The sequence below is a fragment of the Gossypium raimondii genome, chromosome 8 (genome assembly GCF_025698545.1).
Source record: "Gossypium raimondii isolate GPD5lz chromosome 8, ASM2569854v1, whole genome shotgun sequence".
In the NCBI taxonomy this organism is placed as follows: Eukaryota; Viridiplantae; Streptophyta; class Magnoliopsida; order Malvales; family Malvaceae; genus Gossypium; species Gossypium raimondii.
In genome coordinates this window covers 16,149,060-16,163,536 of record NC_068572.1, presented here as the reverse complement: position 1 = coordinate 16,163,536, position 14,477 = coordinate 16,149,060, and the positions used below count along the sequence as shown (strand labels likewise).

Here is a 14,477-nt window from a genome sequence, read left to right as displayed (position 1 = left end):
ATACCAAGTTATTGACTCTCTTACATTTCGGTAGTCATGGTGTATGGCTAGATGCCTTTCTTGACTTATACATTAGTAAATATATTCATTTAAAGAGTTTAAACTAGACTATTTAATGATAATTAAGAATTATTATTTACTATGTGTTGCCAACATTATTGGAAGATAAGGCGAAGCGCATAAGCCAAATTTAAGAGATTAATAATATTAGTTAATCTTAGTTACATTTGATTAATAATCTTAGTTAATCCTAATTAAATTGAGTTTATTTGCTTAAGTCATTAAGTGTTAATTGGACAAATCTGAGTTAAGGTTGCTTTTTATTAATACTCCTCTTATAGAGAAATAAGATGATGAGAAAACAAAAATCAAATACTAGCATCTACAGATTTTTGGTTTGTTACTACTGATTGAGAGTTGTTGAAGATCATCCTAGTGTTGCTGCCATTTTCTAATTTTTAATCTAAGGGGTAGGCAAATGTTGGGTGGTCACATGAGTTTGATTTGTATTGATGTCCCGTGTTGTAATGTAACCTCCAAGTGGAGATTCACTAACTATAATCTTCCATCACCCACTGATTTCATAGTTATTGACCTCTGCATGTTTCTTTTTTTTTTTTTGTAGGAAATAAATCCAAGCCTGCGTTTCTTGATCCACTATGTTTGCATGTTTTCCCACATGCGCACATAAGTAAATAAAATTAAAGATACATTTACAATAGTGCAAAGTTTTTCACTTCAATTCAATCACGTATATCAAATTTTAAGCAGACTAAAAATGCTCAACAATTAATGTATAAACCTTCAACAATTATATAAAGATCATATTTCCTATTAATTTAAACCTACCAGTTGAGTTGTTAAGATATATATACTCAGACTCCCACGACAAACTAAAATCCAATCCATCTAGAATTCGTTAAAACTATTTTCTCATCTGTGTGAAAAGCTCAGGAGGTTTTCCAGTTTGTCCTCCGCCACCTCCAAAGGCTGAGAAACCAGCATTTCTTTGTTGGCTGCCGAAAGCACCAAACCCACCAATCCCTGCACAGATACTTACGGCATAAGTCACAGTCTTAAACAATATTCTGAGCCAGACAACGACAAACAAAATAAACACCAAATTTTACCTGAGCCAGCAGCTCCTGCAAAACCACCACCTGAGGCAGGAGCAGCAAATCCACCACCACCCGAGGCAGAACCTGTAAGTCCTCCACTAGCTAAGCTACCAAATCCCCCACCGCCTAAAGGCAGACCACCAAATCCACCACCTGAAGCAACCCCAGAAAACCCACCACCACCTGAACCCAAACCAGCAAACCCACCTCCTGTTGCAGCATTAGAAAAACCAGCAGCAGATTGAGGACTTGCGAAACCACCACCAAAACCACTCCCGGAAGCAAAACCACTTCCTGGTAGAGCAGTACCAAGCTGCCTTGACTGGCCAAAAGCACCAAGAACTGATCCCAAAGCCTGCTGTCCAGCTCCAAGCTGTGCTGGTTGGCCGAAAGCACTTTGAGCAGGAGCTTGACCAGGGGCGCCAGAAGCAAAGCCACCAGAAAATGTACCAAAACTTGCAGGTTGAGCCGATTGGGAAGGCTGTGGAGATTGGAAGCTAAAAGATGCAGGCCTAAACAACTCTCCAGGATTAACAGTTGAGGTGAATGAAGAGGTAGCTGCACTTGTAGCCACAACTCCGAATGGAGCACCAAATGGGTTTGGCTTAGTAGCAGTTGGGTTAGGGTTTGAGCCAATCCCAAAGCTACTTAAGCTTCCCAAGCCATGTTCAGTCATTTGGTTTGTCTCAGGAGCCTCCTCCTCCATCTCATCCTCTTGTGTGAGATCCAAACTTCCGCTTTTTCCATTGGCGGTATTAATACTAATTGACGAAGGAGCTGAAAGACTATCTCCAGTAGAAGGCTGCAGCGGCTGAGGATTTGATGCCAAATTAGTTGCAGGACTTGCAAGATCAATGATGCGGGTTTGGCTTCCAGATAACACTCCAGTAGGAGTTTCACTTGTCTTTGGTGATGAGACAGCAAACTTAGGCTTCAAGCTCAATTCTGTTGCTGGAAGTTCATGTTGCAGAGGTGGTGCTCGTATAATCGGATCCCCATCTTTTTTTAAGTCATGTATTTCCTTATGTGGTTGGGCCTCAACTTTTAAAATCTCAGAAGAACTCACGGGAGATAAATCAGCAGGCAAGGGTATAGGCATTTCGAGAGGCTGAAAAGACAAGGAATCAGAAGAGGAAACAAAAGCAGAGAAAGGAACTAATGATGGTGAGGAAGATGAAGCTTTTCTATTAGCATCTACTGCAACTACAGAACTTGGTTCACTAGATTGTGTTGCAGGTGAAGTAGGCACCGCAGAAAATGAAGTTGAAAAGGAAAATTTTGGTGCCGATGTTGGACTAGTTTCAGTAGATGAGACATTAACTGATGTGAGTGATGAGGCTGTCATAGTTGAAAATGGTGATGATAATGATGGAGTTGAGGAACTGAATACTGAAGATGACAAATCTGCAACGGGTTTAGAGAATGCAAAAGACTGTGATACCTTTTCACTCGGCTGGATTTTGCTTGTCACAACATTGAATTGTGAAACTTTGGCTGAGGGGGCAGGAGATGCAGAAACAGCAGCAGGAGGTATGAACTGAGAGTTGTTACTATTAGAACCAAACAGTGTACTCTTTGTGGTAGATGAGACATGTTTCACATCCCCCAGCGCTGAATTAGCAAGCACAGTCCCTTTACCATCCGAATTTAAGGTGTCAGTAGATTTCTTTGGCAATGAAGCCACCTGGGAGATTGATGACTCTTGGTGTAGATTAGGTCTAAACTGTAGAGTGGATTGGATTTCATTCTCATTGAAAGATGATATATTAGATCTCTCAACCTGAGAAGCTCCGGAGTTTAGTTTAGCAACAGGGATACTGTGTGTTTCCCCAGAAGAATTCTGCACCAACATAGGTTGTGATCCTGATGCTGATGACAGAGCATTGAAGTTACTTGTTTGCACAGTAGAAGATTTCCACCCAGCATAATTTGGTGGTAATAGAGAACTATTATTAGCCCATCGGAAAACAGTTAATTCAGATTCCTGTCTCGGTAATGCATCCTGAATTTTTGTTTTAACTAAACAAGATGGAAGTAACAATTAGAGGCTTGCTGCATAAGCAAACAGCTTAAATAGGTATAAGCAGAGAGATGACTTTAAGAAAAATAGTACGGATTTAGCAATGCCTCACCTTCATTTCCAGATTGATGCAACATGGTTGAAGTTACTTTGAGTTCCTTTGAGAATAAGCTTGTCAACTCCTCGGAGGCGTAAGGGCTAAAGTTCTGTTTATCGGTTAAAAGTGATCTTTTTACATTTGCTGATTCTTGCAAAAGCATCCTTTTTACAGTTGTTTTTGGAGGCTCAAAACTAGCCCAGCTCTGTCACAGGATCATAGAAACTTATTGACACATCAGAATATGCAACAGCTCTTAGATTAAAATGGATGGAGAAAAGAATATAGTATATCTAGCTGACTAGTTTGACTTTGGTCTGTTCTCAAAAATATATAAGATTACATAAAAGAGGATTAAATGAATAGGATAATGGATAAGGATTCTAGTTTTAACTAACAAAAATGAAAAATAAAATAAAATAAAAAGCAAGTTAAATAACTGTAATTAGTTCATAGCAGGATTAATTATAAAATGAACAGTACTTTCGAATCAACCAGAAGCTACTTTCACAACAATCAGGTGCATCCTTCAACTAAACACCCATGGCTAAAAGCAGATCCGGTAGAAAGTCTACTATAAAATAATGAAAATATGGAATAACTCAAAGAATTACCTGATCCAGTGATTCCCTCCTCCTCCTAGAATATTCTGGGTCAGAACTCTTCAGTGCGCTGGATTGGTTTCGCCTCGACTGATTTCTAGAAGCAGGGGACCCAGAGGAAAGAACAAGTTTCTTAGACTTATTGCTAGGTTTTGTAGCATGCGGAGAGGTGAAAGAGGCATCATGAGCTATTCCAATCATTTGAAACAACTCCTCCTTAACATTCTGTTTTTTCACAGGGGACTCTACACTCAGCATAGCCATTTGTTCTGAGAGACATTCAGAAAGTTGCTCAGCAGCTGCTAGTTGTGAACTCATTGTGCTATGTAAAGAATGCAGGGACAGAACGCGTCTGCAATGAAAAGTACCAAGATCAGCAACTTCCCTAAAATCTGTAAAAACTAGATTATCATGAATCTACAAAGCATGTTACATTTGTAGTAGCCAGAGAACTTTGACAAGGATTGGTGTTAAAAAAAACCAAACCAGCTTAATTGATAGATTCAACAACCAACAGATCTACCCAATCCGGTGTATACTCCAAAACCTATACTACATGGACTTGCCTTTCTTATTGAATACTATCATGTATTTGTGAAACTTTGGACACAAAAAGTTGGCAAAAAAATCTAAAAAAACTTACCATAATATCGTAAGCTAAAATATATGATGCAAATACTTCAATACCATAGATAAATTTATTCACTTCTTTTTTTTATTAATATAATTATTCATATTTAAATTTTTTATTTTATTTTATTTTATTTTATTTTTTAAAATATTTTTTACATCACTATATATATTTTGTAAGTAAAATGATCTTTTTAAATCAATTGCTTTTGCTAGAGGACTAATGGTGTTATATAAAAGTTCAGAGTCCAACCCTACAGAAGAAGAGTCAGAGATTATAGAAGACTCCATGTAACAGAGCTTAGAACCAAATACTTTGAACTATTAAAAATCATGTCGAACTGGTTAAAACTAGGATTACATCGGTTTTAGCTTTATTCTTTTATATTTTTAATTAATACCGATATTTGAACTTTTAACCTCTTAGTTACTTATCAACGATAATACTATTTAGCCAGTTGTCTATATTTATCTAACATTTAGCATATTCAATGCGTTGTATATATTTATCTAAAATTTAGCATATTCAATGCTTATTTAGCATTAAATTTATTTATTTAGTTTTTAAATTCATGTTAATTGAACTGTTCAGTCCAACCAGTTTGAAATCCAATCCAATTTTTTCATCACTGATAATGGTACATGCTTAGAGATGCTAATATAACAGCTAGAAAACTACAGGGGAAAAAACAAAAAATAAACCTTGAAGGCCCAAATCTACTCTGTAAAGTTCTCCGACCATCACGAACTCCATCATCATCACCAAATTTATGAAGCTCACTGGTGTTGAAATGCCTCTCTAATTCAATTAACTGATTGGTCAAATCCTATAAAAGGAAGCAAAATTTTAAGCCTCAAATCAAACATGATGCTTCACAACAACTATTAACTGACAACTCACTTGATTCAATTTCAATATATGTCGCTGCTTAAGCTCAAGCTCAGAACTCAACTTTTGGCAATTCCACAGGTCCCAGTATTGGCTATCTGAAGCTTGTTTAATAATGCCTTCTATGTATATCTTCCTTGCTAAAACTGGTAACCAGCACAAGTATAAACAGCATCATAACAAACCCATCTCATATGGATGTCAAAAATGTGAATTAAACAAAATGTGAATCTCAAGAATTTAATCATTATAAATTTTAATTTAAAAAAAAAAAGAAAGAAGAAAGCAGATTGTACAGGTTCAAACAAGCCTCAGGTTTGAATCCTTTTGTGTTATCACTTCACATTCAAGTGGTTTCAAGTTTCATTCACTTTTGGTTCAAACTATTTCACGTTTAGGTCACCTACGATTCATTTTTTTTACATTTTTCTTTTTTCCAGTTTGAACTAGACCAAATTCAATTTCCAACCACTTTGGACAGGTTATGGGTTTTGATCAAATTACAAATCATCAGGCCCTCTAGGCAGCTAACTTAGTCCTCTCACCAATTCAAAGGTTGATTAATGTACTTCCAAAGCAAAAGTTATCTCCAATGTTACATTGAAAAATAAATTGCTTTCTCAGATTGTTGAAAGCATACTCAAGGCAGCAGCAAGATAAGTGTATACAAGATATGTAATTAAGAAACCAAAATTCATAAAAGAATTGTCTATAAATTGCCAAAAAATCAAAATGCTTGTATTTCAATGAGACATTTTAAAGCTTGAAGATACCTTGTACAGTTTTATCAAGATGTTGTTGGATCTTCCCAAGCTGCTCATCCATTACATTCTACAAATCCCAGACAGTTAAGTTGAAAAAAGCAATAGAACAAAAGCATGTAAAACAATCAGAATATTCAGCCACTTTAACATCTCATGTTCTAGTTCTATCTAACAAAGAGGAAAAAGGAAAAGAAATTTGAAACTTTGAAAACAACCAAACAAATCAAAAGTTCTCAAAGAAAAAATGTATGAAGGCATGTCAGACTAACTTGAAAGCTGCTTTAATAGATGAATATTCAATTTCTAGATCCTCAAAGACAAGCTAGCCAGGAAATTAAAATGTTCCAAAATTGGAGATTAAAAAAATGTCAGCCGGTCATTGTCTCTTTTTTCCTATCCCATGCTGAGTTCTAATCCTAGGCATCAATAAGGAAAGGGGGAGTTTTAGATATTCATAGCATCAACAGAAGAAAGCATATTAAGTTATTAACCAAACAAATGCAACAGCTAAATAAATACATAAAACACAATTGAATTAACTGACACCATCAATCACTGGTACAGAAGTCACCTTCCAACTCCTGCATTTTTTAGAAAGAACTGCTATGCCCTGCTCCAGCTCTTCAACTGAACTTCTCTGAAAAACAGTGCAAACATCCCTAAAGCCACCAGCTTCTTCTATAGATTCCAGAAGTGTGTCTAGTTCTTTCGCCATCTCTTTAATCTGGTGAGGAAAAGAAAGGTAAGAGCTGTAAAGATAGCAACCATTTAATTCCGAAAAAAATACAGAAGAACCAGATTTCTCTCTTGCATGTACAGATCAAGAATACCCTATATGACATGTCTTGCCAAAATTCATTTTCATGAGATAGAAAATAATGCGACAAAAAGGAAAATCAGGCAGCTTTTAAAATGCATTTCCTAAAAAAAATAATTACAAAACAATGAATGAATAGACTTAAGCCTATGATATTTCAACATCAAAAGGCAAATATAGGCCAGTACAGATCTAATAGCTAACAAGTTATACATAAAGCAATCCACAGATAAACACTCACATGCAAGCACAAATTAAAACAATGCATAAGAAAACCACAAAAACATGTACAGTACATTGCCGAATTGTTTCAATAACTGTGGTTCCGATTTCAACATCCTTGACTGGGTTGCAGATTTATACTCATCCTTGGGGGGATGAAGCTTTTGGTTGAAAGACTTTTCCATTGCAAAATTTAGTAGGGAGGATGACTGTGAGCCACGAATTAAAGGTACTGACTCAATATTTCCTCCCCCTATTGAAAATTTCTGGGCCCCACTATCTACTGGTGTACCTGAAATTTTATTGACAGAAACTGATATACCAGTAGTATCTTTTAGATGTGAAGGTTTTTCAACGTTGCCACCAGGAATGCTTGTAGCACCTCTGGTACTCTGAGAACTAGCATACTGAAAATTACTTGGAGATGAAAATGAAGCTCTGGCATCAGACTCCTTTGAAACCATGAATTTTCCACTTGAAAATGGCTGGGATGATGGATTTGGCCACAACTTAACAGATGTACTCTGCAAACCAATTGATCCAGCTTCACCTACTGGTTCCTTAACCAGCTCAAACATTTTTGGTATGCTCTCATGGTTTGGTTGTAATAAGGAGTCATTTGAAACTTTCGCCACAGGAGTAACAGATCCAAATCCTGGAATCTTTTGAGCTTCTGTTTGACTACCATCCCTCACCTTATTACCAGATCCCTCTAATTGAGAAGTCCTCAGAAATGATTGTCCTGAATTGGTACCTTGCCCTCCAAAAAACAATTTTTGTTGAGTACCTGCTTCTTGGTACAGCATTGAGGTTGGAGGTTTTTGTTGGCCTACAGCTTCCGAAGACTGGGAGTTCTTCAAAGACACTGCTTTTTTAATATCATCATTATGGAATAGATTATCAGTAGCATGTGTAACTGAATTCACATTCATTTGAGAAAGGTTTACATCACTACTTCCATTGGTGAGAAGCTCAGTTTTGCCTTTATCCATCAATGGAAGAGACAAAGCTATCAGTTCTGACTTTTGTTCACCCTGTCCATATGTAAGTTCAGGTGGATCAATTTCAGCAGACACCACAACAGGGGTATCCTCTTCTTTAGCAGAAAGGGCAGAAACATCAGGTGGAACATCATTTTCCCTGGCACTGCAGTAAAACCAATAGCTAATTGTAAGTAAAGCATGACGATGATACCATCATAATGCAAAGACTGGTCAGCAGTTTCAAGAAAAAACTTTGCTTTGAAACATATAATTAATAAAAAAAATTGGAAATGAAAAAAAGGGCTACCTTGCAACCTGGAACATAATAAGTTTGCCCTCTAAAGTAAGGCATATAAGAACACAATATGGTGAAAGCTCCCTAACTTCTTCAACTCCAAGTTGCACTTTAACACTCCCAAACACAGACACGTTATCAATGCAAAGCCCCATGATCAAATTATCATCATCATTATCTATGCACAAACCAAACAAAAAAAATTGTATTAAAGCATCAAAAAATAATTGCTGGTAAAAACATTTGAAAACAAATTCTAAGAATCTTTCAGCACAAAACACAAGATGACGCAATCTTGTAGAAAATGCCACACTAATTTGAAAACAAATTATAAAAATCTTTCAGCATAAAGTATAAGATAACACTATATTGTCGAAAATGCCACAGTAATTATGTCTACTAGAACATAGATCTAAAAAGTTCAAGTTTCAAACTAAACAAGTCAGAATAAATGTTTCCAGATATCAAAAAGCAAATTTCAAGAAAAATATAAGAAAGGATAGAAAATTGGTCACAAAAACATGACTACTTAACAAGATTTGAAGCATCACTGCTCAAGTTCTAGACTAGGATTTAAGTCCAAACAACCCCTTCACAGAAGATGTTTGTCAAATCCATATTCTAAAGGGACAGTTCAAAATGCTTTACAAATTAATTATTTGAATCTCTGTGCAAAGGAGAACACAAAAGATAAAACAATAACTTGAGCTATTCCTACATGGTCAAAAAGACAGGTTGAAAACCTTGAAGTTCAATCCTGGGGAGCCAATTATCACGCTCAATATCAACAACCGAAGCTTCACCAGTCTCACCAAGTGACCAACTGAGTAACACAATATGCTGATCCGTGTTCTTTCTGTTAGCAGCAATTGCAAGCTTGCTGTAATAATAAAAAGCAAAAATTACCCCTTAACCAAAAAGTAAATGATTCCTGAAGATTGATTCAAAAAAAAATGTAATTCCCGAAGAGCTAGAACAAAAAGTAAACGGGGAAAAAGAAATGAGTACATTAAAAAAAAGGAACATGAGTTTGATAGTCAATCGATCTTCACATTATAGAATGTATACGTAAAAAGGAAGAAAAGGAGCGATAGCATCCAAATTTCAGTTATTTGATTAGTAAAAGTATTAAATTACAAACAGAAACTCTGGACGAGTTCTCCTTATATGAAATTGATGTGCAAGTTCAAATCATCTCAATAGCAAAGAAAACAAAGAACCAAAAGGAATTAAATTTAAAGTTTTCACAAGTGATAACTGTGACTAAGTACCCGAGTTAGCTCTTGCAATTGAAGAGATTAGATTCACTTGAACTATATGCATATCTGTGATCTATGATATACATATATAAATTGAGAAAAAAAAAGTTCCTTGTTATTCATTTTATTTCTAGATTCACTCTTAATAATTTTATTAATTATAATTTCCAATTGAAACAGTAAATTAATAACAATAAGATTTATTTAACGTATAAATAAGAACTATTGCATCAATTTTATTAAAAACGTTTTACTTGACTTAGGATTCTTTACTCATTATATTTCTAATTGTAGTCGTATCAAACATTTATATATATATAATTATAGTTTAAATAAAAAAAGATTACAAGCATTCACCTGCAACACACATGACAACAAGGAGTAAAAAGTGCAAGAGTATGAAACTAAATCACATTACCATTGTTCCAAATAACTCAAGAATAAGTAAGGGCCGGTTCCGAAGGGCACAATATCATCAATTAGACCAGCAAACAAATCACTAAAGGATAGAACAACCAAATCAGAAGTAGCCTGCAATAAATTTGATAAAAGTTTAATGTATAACAACAATTGCATTACAAAGAGAGAATGAATATGGCATTTGCATCCTCAAAGGTTCATAACCAGGGAAAGTAATAAGCTGGCTACGGTCCAATGTAAAAACATTTTTTATTTAGGTAAGGGGATTCAAACAGGACTCACTGAACAAGGAATCATGCACCAACCAACTTAGCCAAATAATCATGTGCTAAGACATTTCTTGAATATAATGGTATAAGCCCTATTAATTAATTAGTAATCCAAATCAAGAACTGAGCATTGCCAGAAATAATTACCATTCATAAAGATCATGATCCCATTAAAGATAGAAATCCCAAGAACATCTCCTTCAAGAGGTAGAACACTTATGTTCATTTCGTTTTGAACAAAGTGTGATTAAGCAAATACATTAGCCTATGGTCATGGTGATTAAAGAGATACTTTTTCGGGCACTTTTTCATGGAAACTTTAAGTACTAATAACAGTAGGAAAAGCCAAACGCTAATGATGCTAATAATCAAAAATGTAAGAGTCCATTATAGTATTCCCACATTCTCCATCTATAATAAGTTAAAACTCCAAAAGCAAAGTAAATGCAAAGATAACACTATGAAAATTGGCAAAACAAGGCAAACTTTTGCCCGCCCCAAACATGAGCTGGCTCTACGTCCTCTTAACCCAGATCCAATCCACCATAACACTGATATCATTTTATCTAGGTTGTGGCAGGTGCATGAGATGGATAATAAGCAAAAGTGACTAATTTTTTTAACAATTGCTATTGCAATTGATGTCTTTTAGAAATTTGGATCTTCACTCAATAGCAAAGCCATTTCAGGATTATGACAAAAGGATAAGGGTTTAGTGAACGAAGGGACAATACTAGAACAAAATGAATTAAAGAAGATGCAATCAAGAACAACAAAAGAATAGTACCAGAAGGGTAAGCCCAGAAGCTGGTGCCAAAGCAACCTATATAATTTAGGTATGCAACTCTAAAGACAAATGAAATGCAGACAGTACTATTCAAATAGCAGTTGACTCCAAACTAACCTCTCTGATCGTTAATCATCATACTAATTGCAACAAACAAAAAAGTTGATAAACTAAACCTTATTGCAAACAAATTCAAAAGAAAACTATCAATTTACTATTGAACTATACTAACATCTGTGATTTTGCCTGACTTGCTTTTGACTACTTGAACGAGGTAATTTTCTTCTTTCGCATCTCTGGTAAACTGAAAGCATCCAAGAATAATGCAATCAGGACGAATCCATCTGATAGTATCCACTGACAAAATTATTCACAAAAAAACTGTTCAGTTTCAAAGGTTAAGAACATGAAAGATTTGTAAAAAAAAGAAAAACCATATATAGATTAGGATATGACTTTAAGCAAGTTTTAATAATATCAAATGCACTTTAACTACTGTAGCTACCAGAACGAAAACATTAACCTGGAATGACAGTGATATCTCAATTATAAATTTTTAATCAGAACAATGAATTTAAGCTCCAAATGTTTTAAAAAATACTGTTAAGCACTTCAAAACACTTGTACAAACACAATAGCATTCACCATGCAAATCAATGCCATCAAGCATTAAATCCACAGCATGGACTCCACAAAGAGCTCTCCAAGATTTTATTTTAGTTCACTTTTGATAAAATAAAAGGAAAAAGGAAATCTTAACTTTTTTAACAAAGAAGAGAATGTAACGTCTAATATAATCATCAAGATGCATAAAATTACAAACAGGAGTAATCCATGACTAACATGTAAGAAAAACCAAAAAGCAAATACAACATAAAAATCTACAAGAAATTTTATAGATAAAAGAACCCCACCTTTTACAGTGCAATCATCGTTGGAATCACCAACCCAAGACTTGAATGAAAGAGCTACGCACAATTTTTCATTGAATTTGGATGACAAAATACTAAGGCTATTATCTCTTGCCACGGCAACAAAAGCACCTTTTGCACTCCATTCAACTAAGAAAACAAAACAAATATTGTTAGATCTTAGAACACAAAATTTTCAATCGGGGAGGGGTGAAAGAGGAAGCAAGATGATTAGTTGATGAAATAGCAATCTTTCATAAGATACTATTCAAACAATGCTAATACATAACAAGCCAGGTGCAAATACCACAAAACATAGAAAGGTCAAGAAAAGGAAGGGCAAACGTAAACAAATTAGAGGAGCATGCAAGGACCTCTGTATTTTACTAGAAAATGAGGGAAAAAAAAAAGCCAATCACTGTGATGTTTTAGTGACGATTAATAATTGAAAGATAGATGTTCTGAGATACCAGCATCAACATTATCCATCACATGCTTAAGAGGATGTGCAAGAGTTCCATGATATAGCTTTCTATCATCTGAAAGAACTAGGAAAGAGTTATCCTTCTTCTTTCTCCAACGAATATCCTTGACAAAGCTTGACTGAGGGAGCGAAGTGGAGAAACATGGCTTTATATCCTACATACAGGCAGTGTCATGCACGAACAAGATGTCATATTAGAAACAGCCTCTTAATTAAAGAGTAACTTACTAAGAAGGGAGCTGACACAGAAGAAATGAATATCAGGTGCTACAGTAAGAGTACCTTATTAAGAAGGGAGCTGACACTGAAGAAATGAATATCAGCTGCCACAGAAACTGCAAGTATGGTGTCGTCGATGGTGGAAAGAGCAAGAATGTGAACCTTGCCAATGGGAACTTCCACCAAACTCAGATCTTCAATACTTGAAGAGGAGGCTTTTTCCCTAATGTCCTTGGCTAAATCAATCACATCTTTGGTCCTCGCCACCAAGAACCCTAAAACATTCGGTACAGTTTATATTACCAGCCTACAAGAGCAGAAATACAAAGAAAGATGTTAAAAAGCAAAAAGGCAAGAAAGAGAACCCCCAGAAGAATGAGCTAGAAACAGGAGCTGGAAACGTTGGGAGAGGACAAGGGGCTGAGAAGGAGGACTTTGGAGATCGAACTGGGAATCCGGTTGAGATTTGACAGGCACGGGTTCGCCGATTTTCTCGAAGAAGAAATCCTGGGTCTCGACATGCTCCCCTTCATTCTCTTCACAAATTTCAAGCCGGCTGCCCATGTCCAGTATTCAATTGTTCAACTTCTCTGACATTAATCAATCTATCCGATCAGTTCAACAAAACCCTAAAGCTAGTAAGACACCCTCGGCGGCAAAACTTCCTCGTCTAATAGTAATTGAGAAAGAGGATACTATAAATGGGCTTTCCGATTGGTATTTTTTCTCCAGCCGGAGATTATATGATGAGCTTACCTTTTTTCACTAGGGTGGTGTTGAAAAATTTAAGCGATTAGAATGGCTGTTAAAATGTAATTTTATATAATAAAATTTCCATGTTAGAAATGATATTATAAAGTAATGAATATCTATTTAAATAATGTTTAAATTAATTAATATTATTATATTTTAATAAAAATATAAAAAATAATTTATTATAACTTATTGTTAATATTTTAATAAATAATATTAAATTTAAATATTTCTAAATAATTAATATTAATTATTTTTAAATTTAATTAGAATATATAAACTATATTTAAATATTTAAATATAAAATTAAATATTTGTAATTAGATATTGACACAATTGTATTATTATAATAATTATTTTTTATTTTTAATTAATACTTTTAACACATTTGTATTATTTTATTTTAAAATGTATTTGAATATATAACTCATATTAACATAACATAGAAAACATAAACCTAACAAATTAAAATATTACATATATTTGGATTAAAGTTTTAAAAAGGAATAATATTTATATACCAAATATAAATATTAAAAATTTTACAATAGCATTTTCAATTTAAAGTGAATTCATTAAACTAGAAGCTAGAGCATCTCTTATTAATTCCATTTCAAAACCACTTGAATTGTTTGATTCACCGTCATCGTCGTCGTCATCGTCGTCATTATCACTTTCTTGACCATGCGCATTTTCTGAATCAATAATATTCTCATATGCCTAGTTAATATCTTCATATTCCATAAAATCTGCATAATTTCGACCGACATATTTTCGGAAAAAATTGTGTATCGTCAAGGGGAAATAAATTAAGCCAAATCAATCATTTATAAAAAGATATTGTACTAACTATTGATTTTATCAATAAATTCACTCAAAAGTGATTACTCCTTTGATATATTTACACAACCTTACTACTGCAACCAACAAAAATTTCC

General features: G+C 34.6%; 1 protein-coding gene across 2 annotated transcripts; it reads right to left on the bottom strand.

The window, feature by feature from the left end:
• Nucleotides 1–692: 692 nt before the first annotated feature.
• LOC105790920 (nuclear pore complex protein NUP214) lies at nucleotides 693–13,560 on the bottom strand. 2 transcript variants are annotated; one of them, XM_012618732.2, is made up of 18 exons: nucleotides 13,152–13,560; nucleotides 12,850–13,061; nucleotides 12,554–12,722; nucleotides 12,087–12,233; nucleotides 11,405–11,529; nucleotides 10,115–10,227; nucleotides 9,181–9,317; nucleotides 8,450–8,615; nucleotides 7,234–8,305; nucleotides 6,692–6,844; nucleotides 6,130–6,187; nucleotides 5,369–5,502; nucleotides 5,170–5,294; nucleotides 3,850–4,189; nucleotides 3,251–3,440; nucleotides 2,560–3,137; nucleotides 1,131–2,226; nucleotides 693–1,044 (listed from the first exon to the last, which is right to left on the bottom strand). In XM_012618732.2, exons 1-18 carry the CDS (start codon nucleotides 13,348–13,350, stop codon nucleotides 926–928), a joined length of 5,133 nt encoding a protein of 1,710 aa, XP_012474186.1. In that variant the 5' UTR covers nucleotides 13,351–13,560; the 3' UTR covers nucleotides 693–925. The 2 variants fall into 2 exon arrangements, with proteins under 2 accessions (XP_012474186.1, XP_012474185.1); XM_012618731.2 differs by having other exon boundaries at nucleotides 1,131–3,137; nucleotides 13,152–13,559.
• Nucleotides 13,561–14,477: the final 917 nt, after the last annotated feature.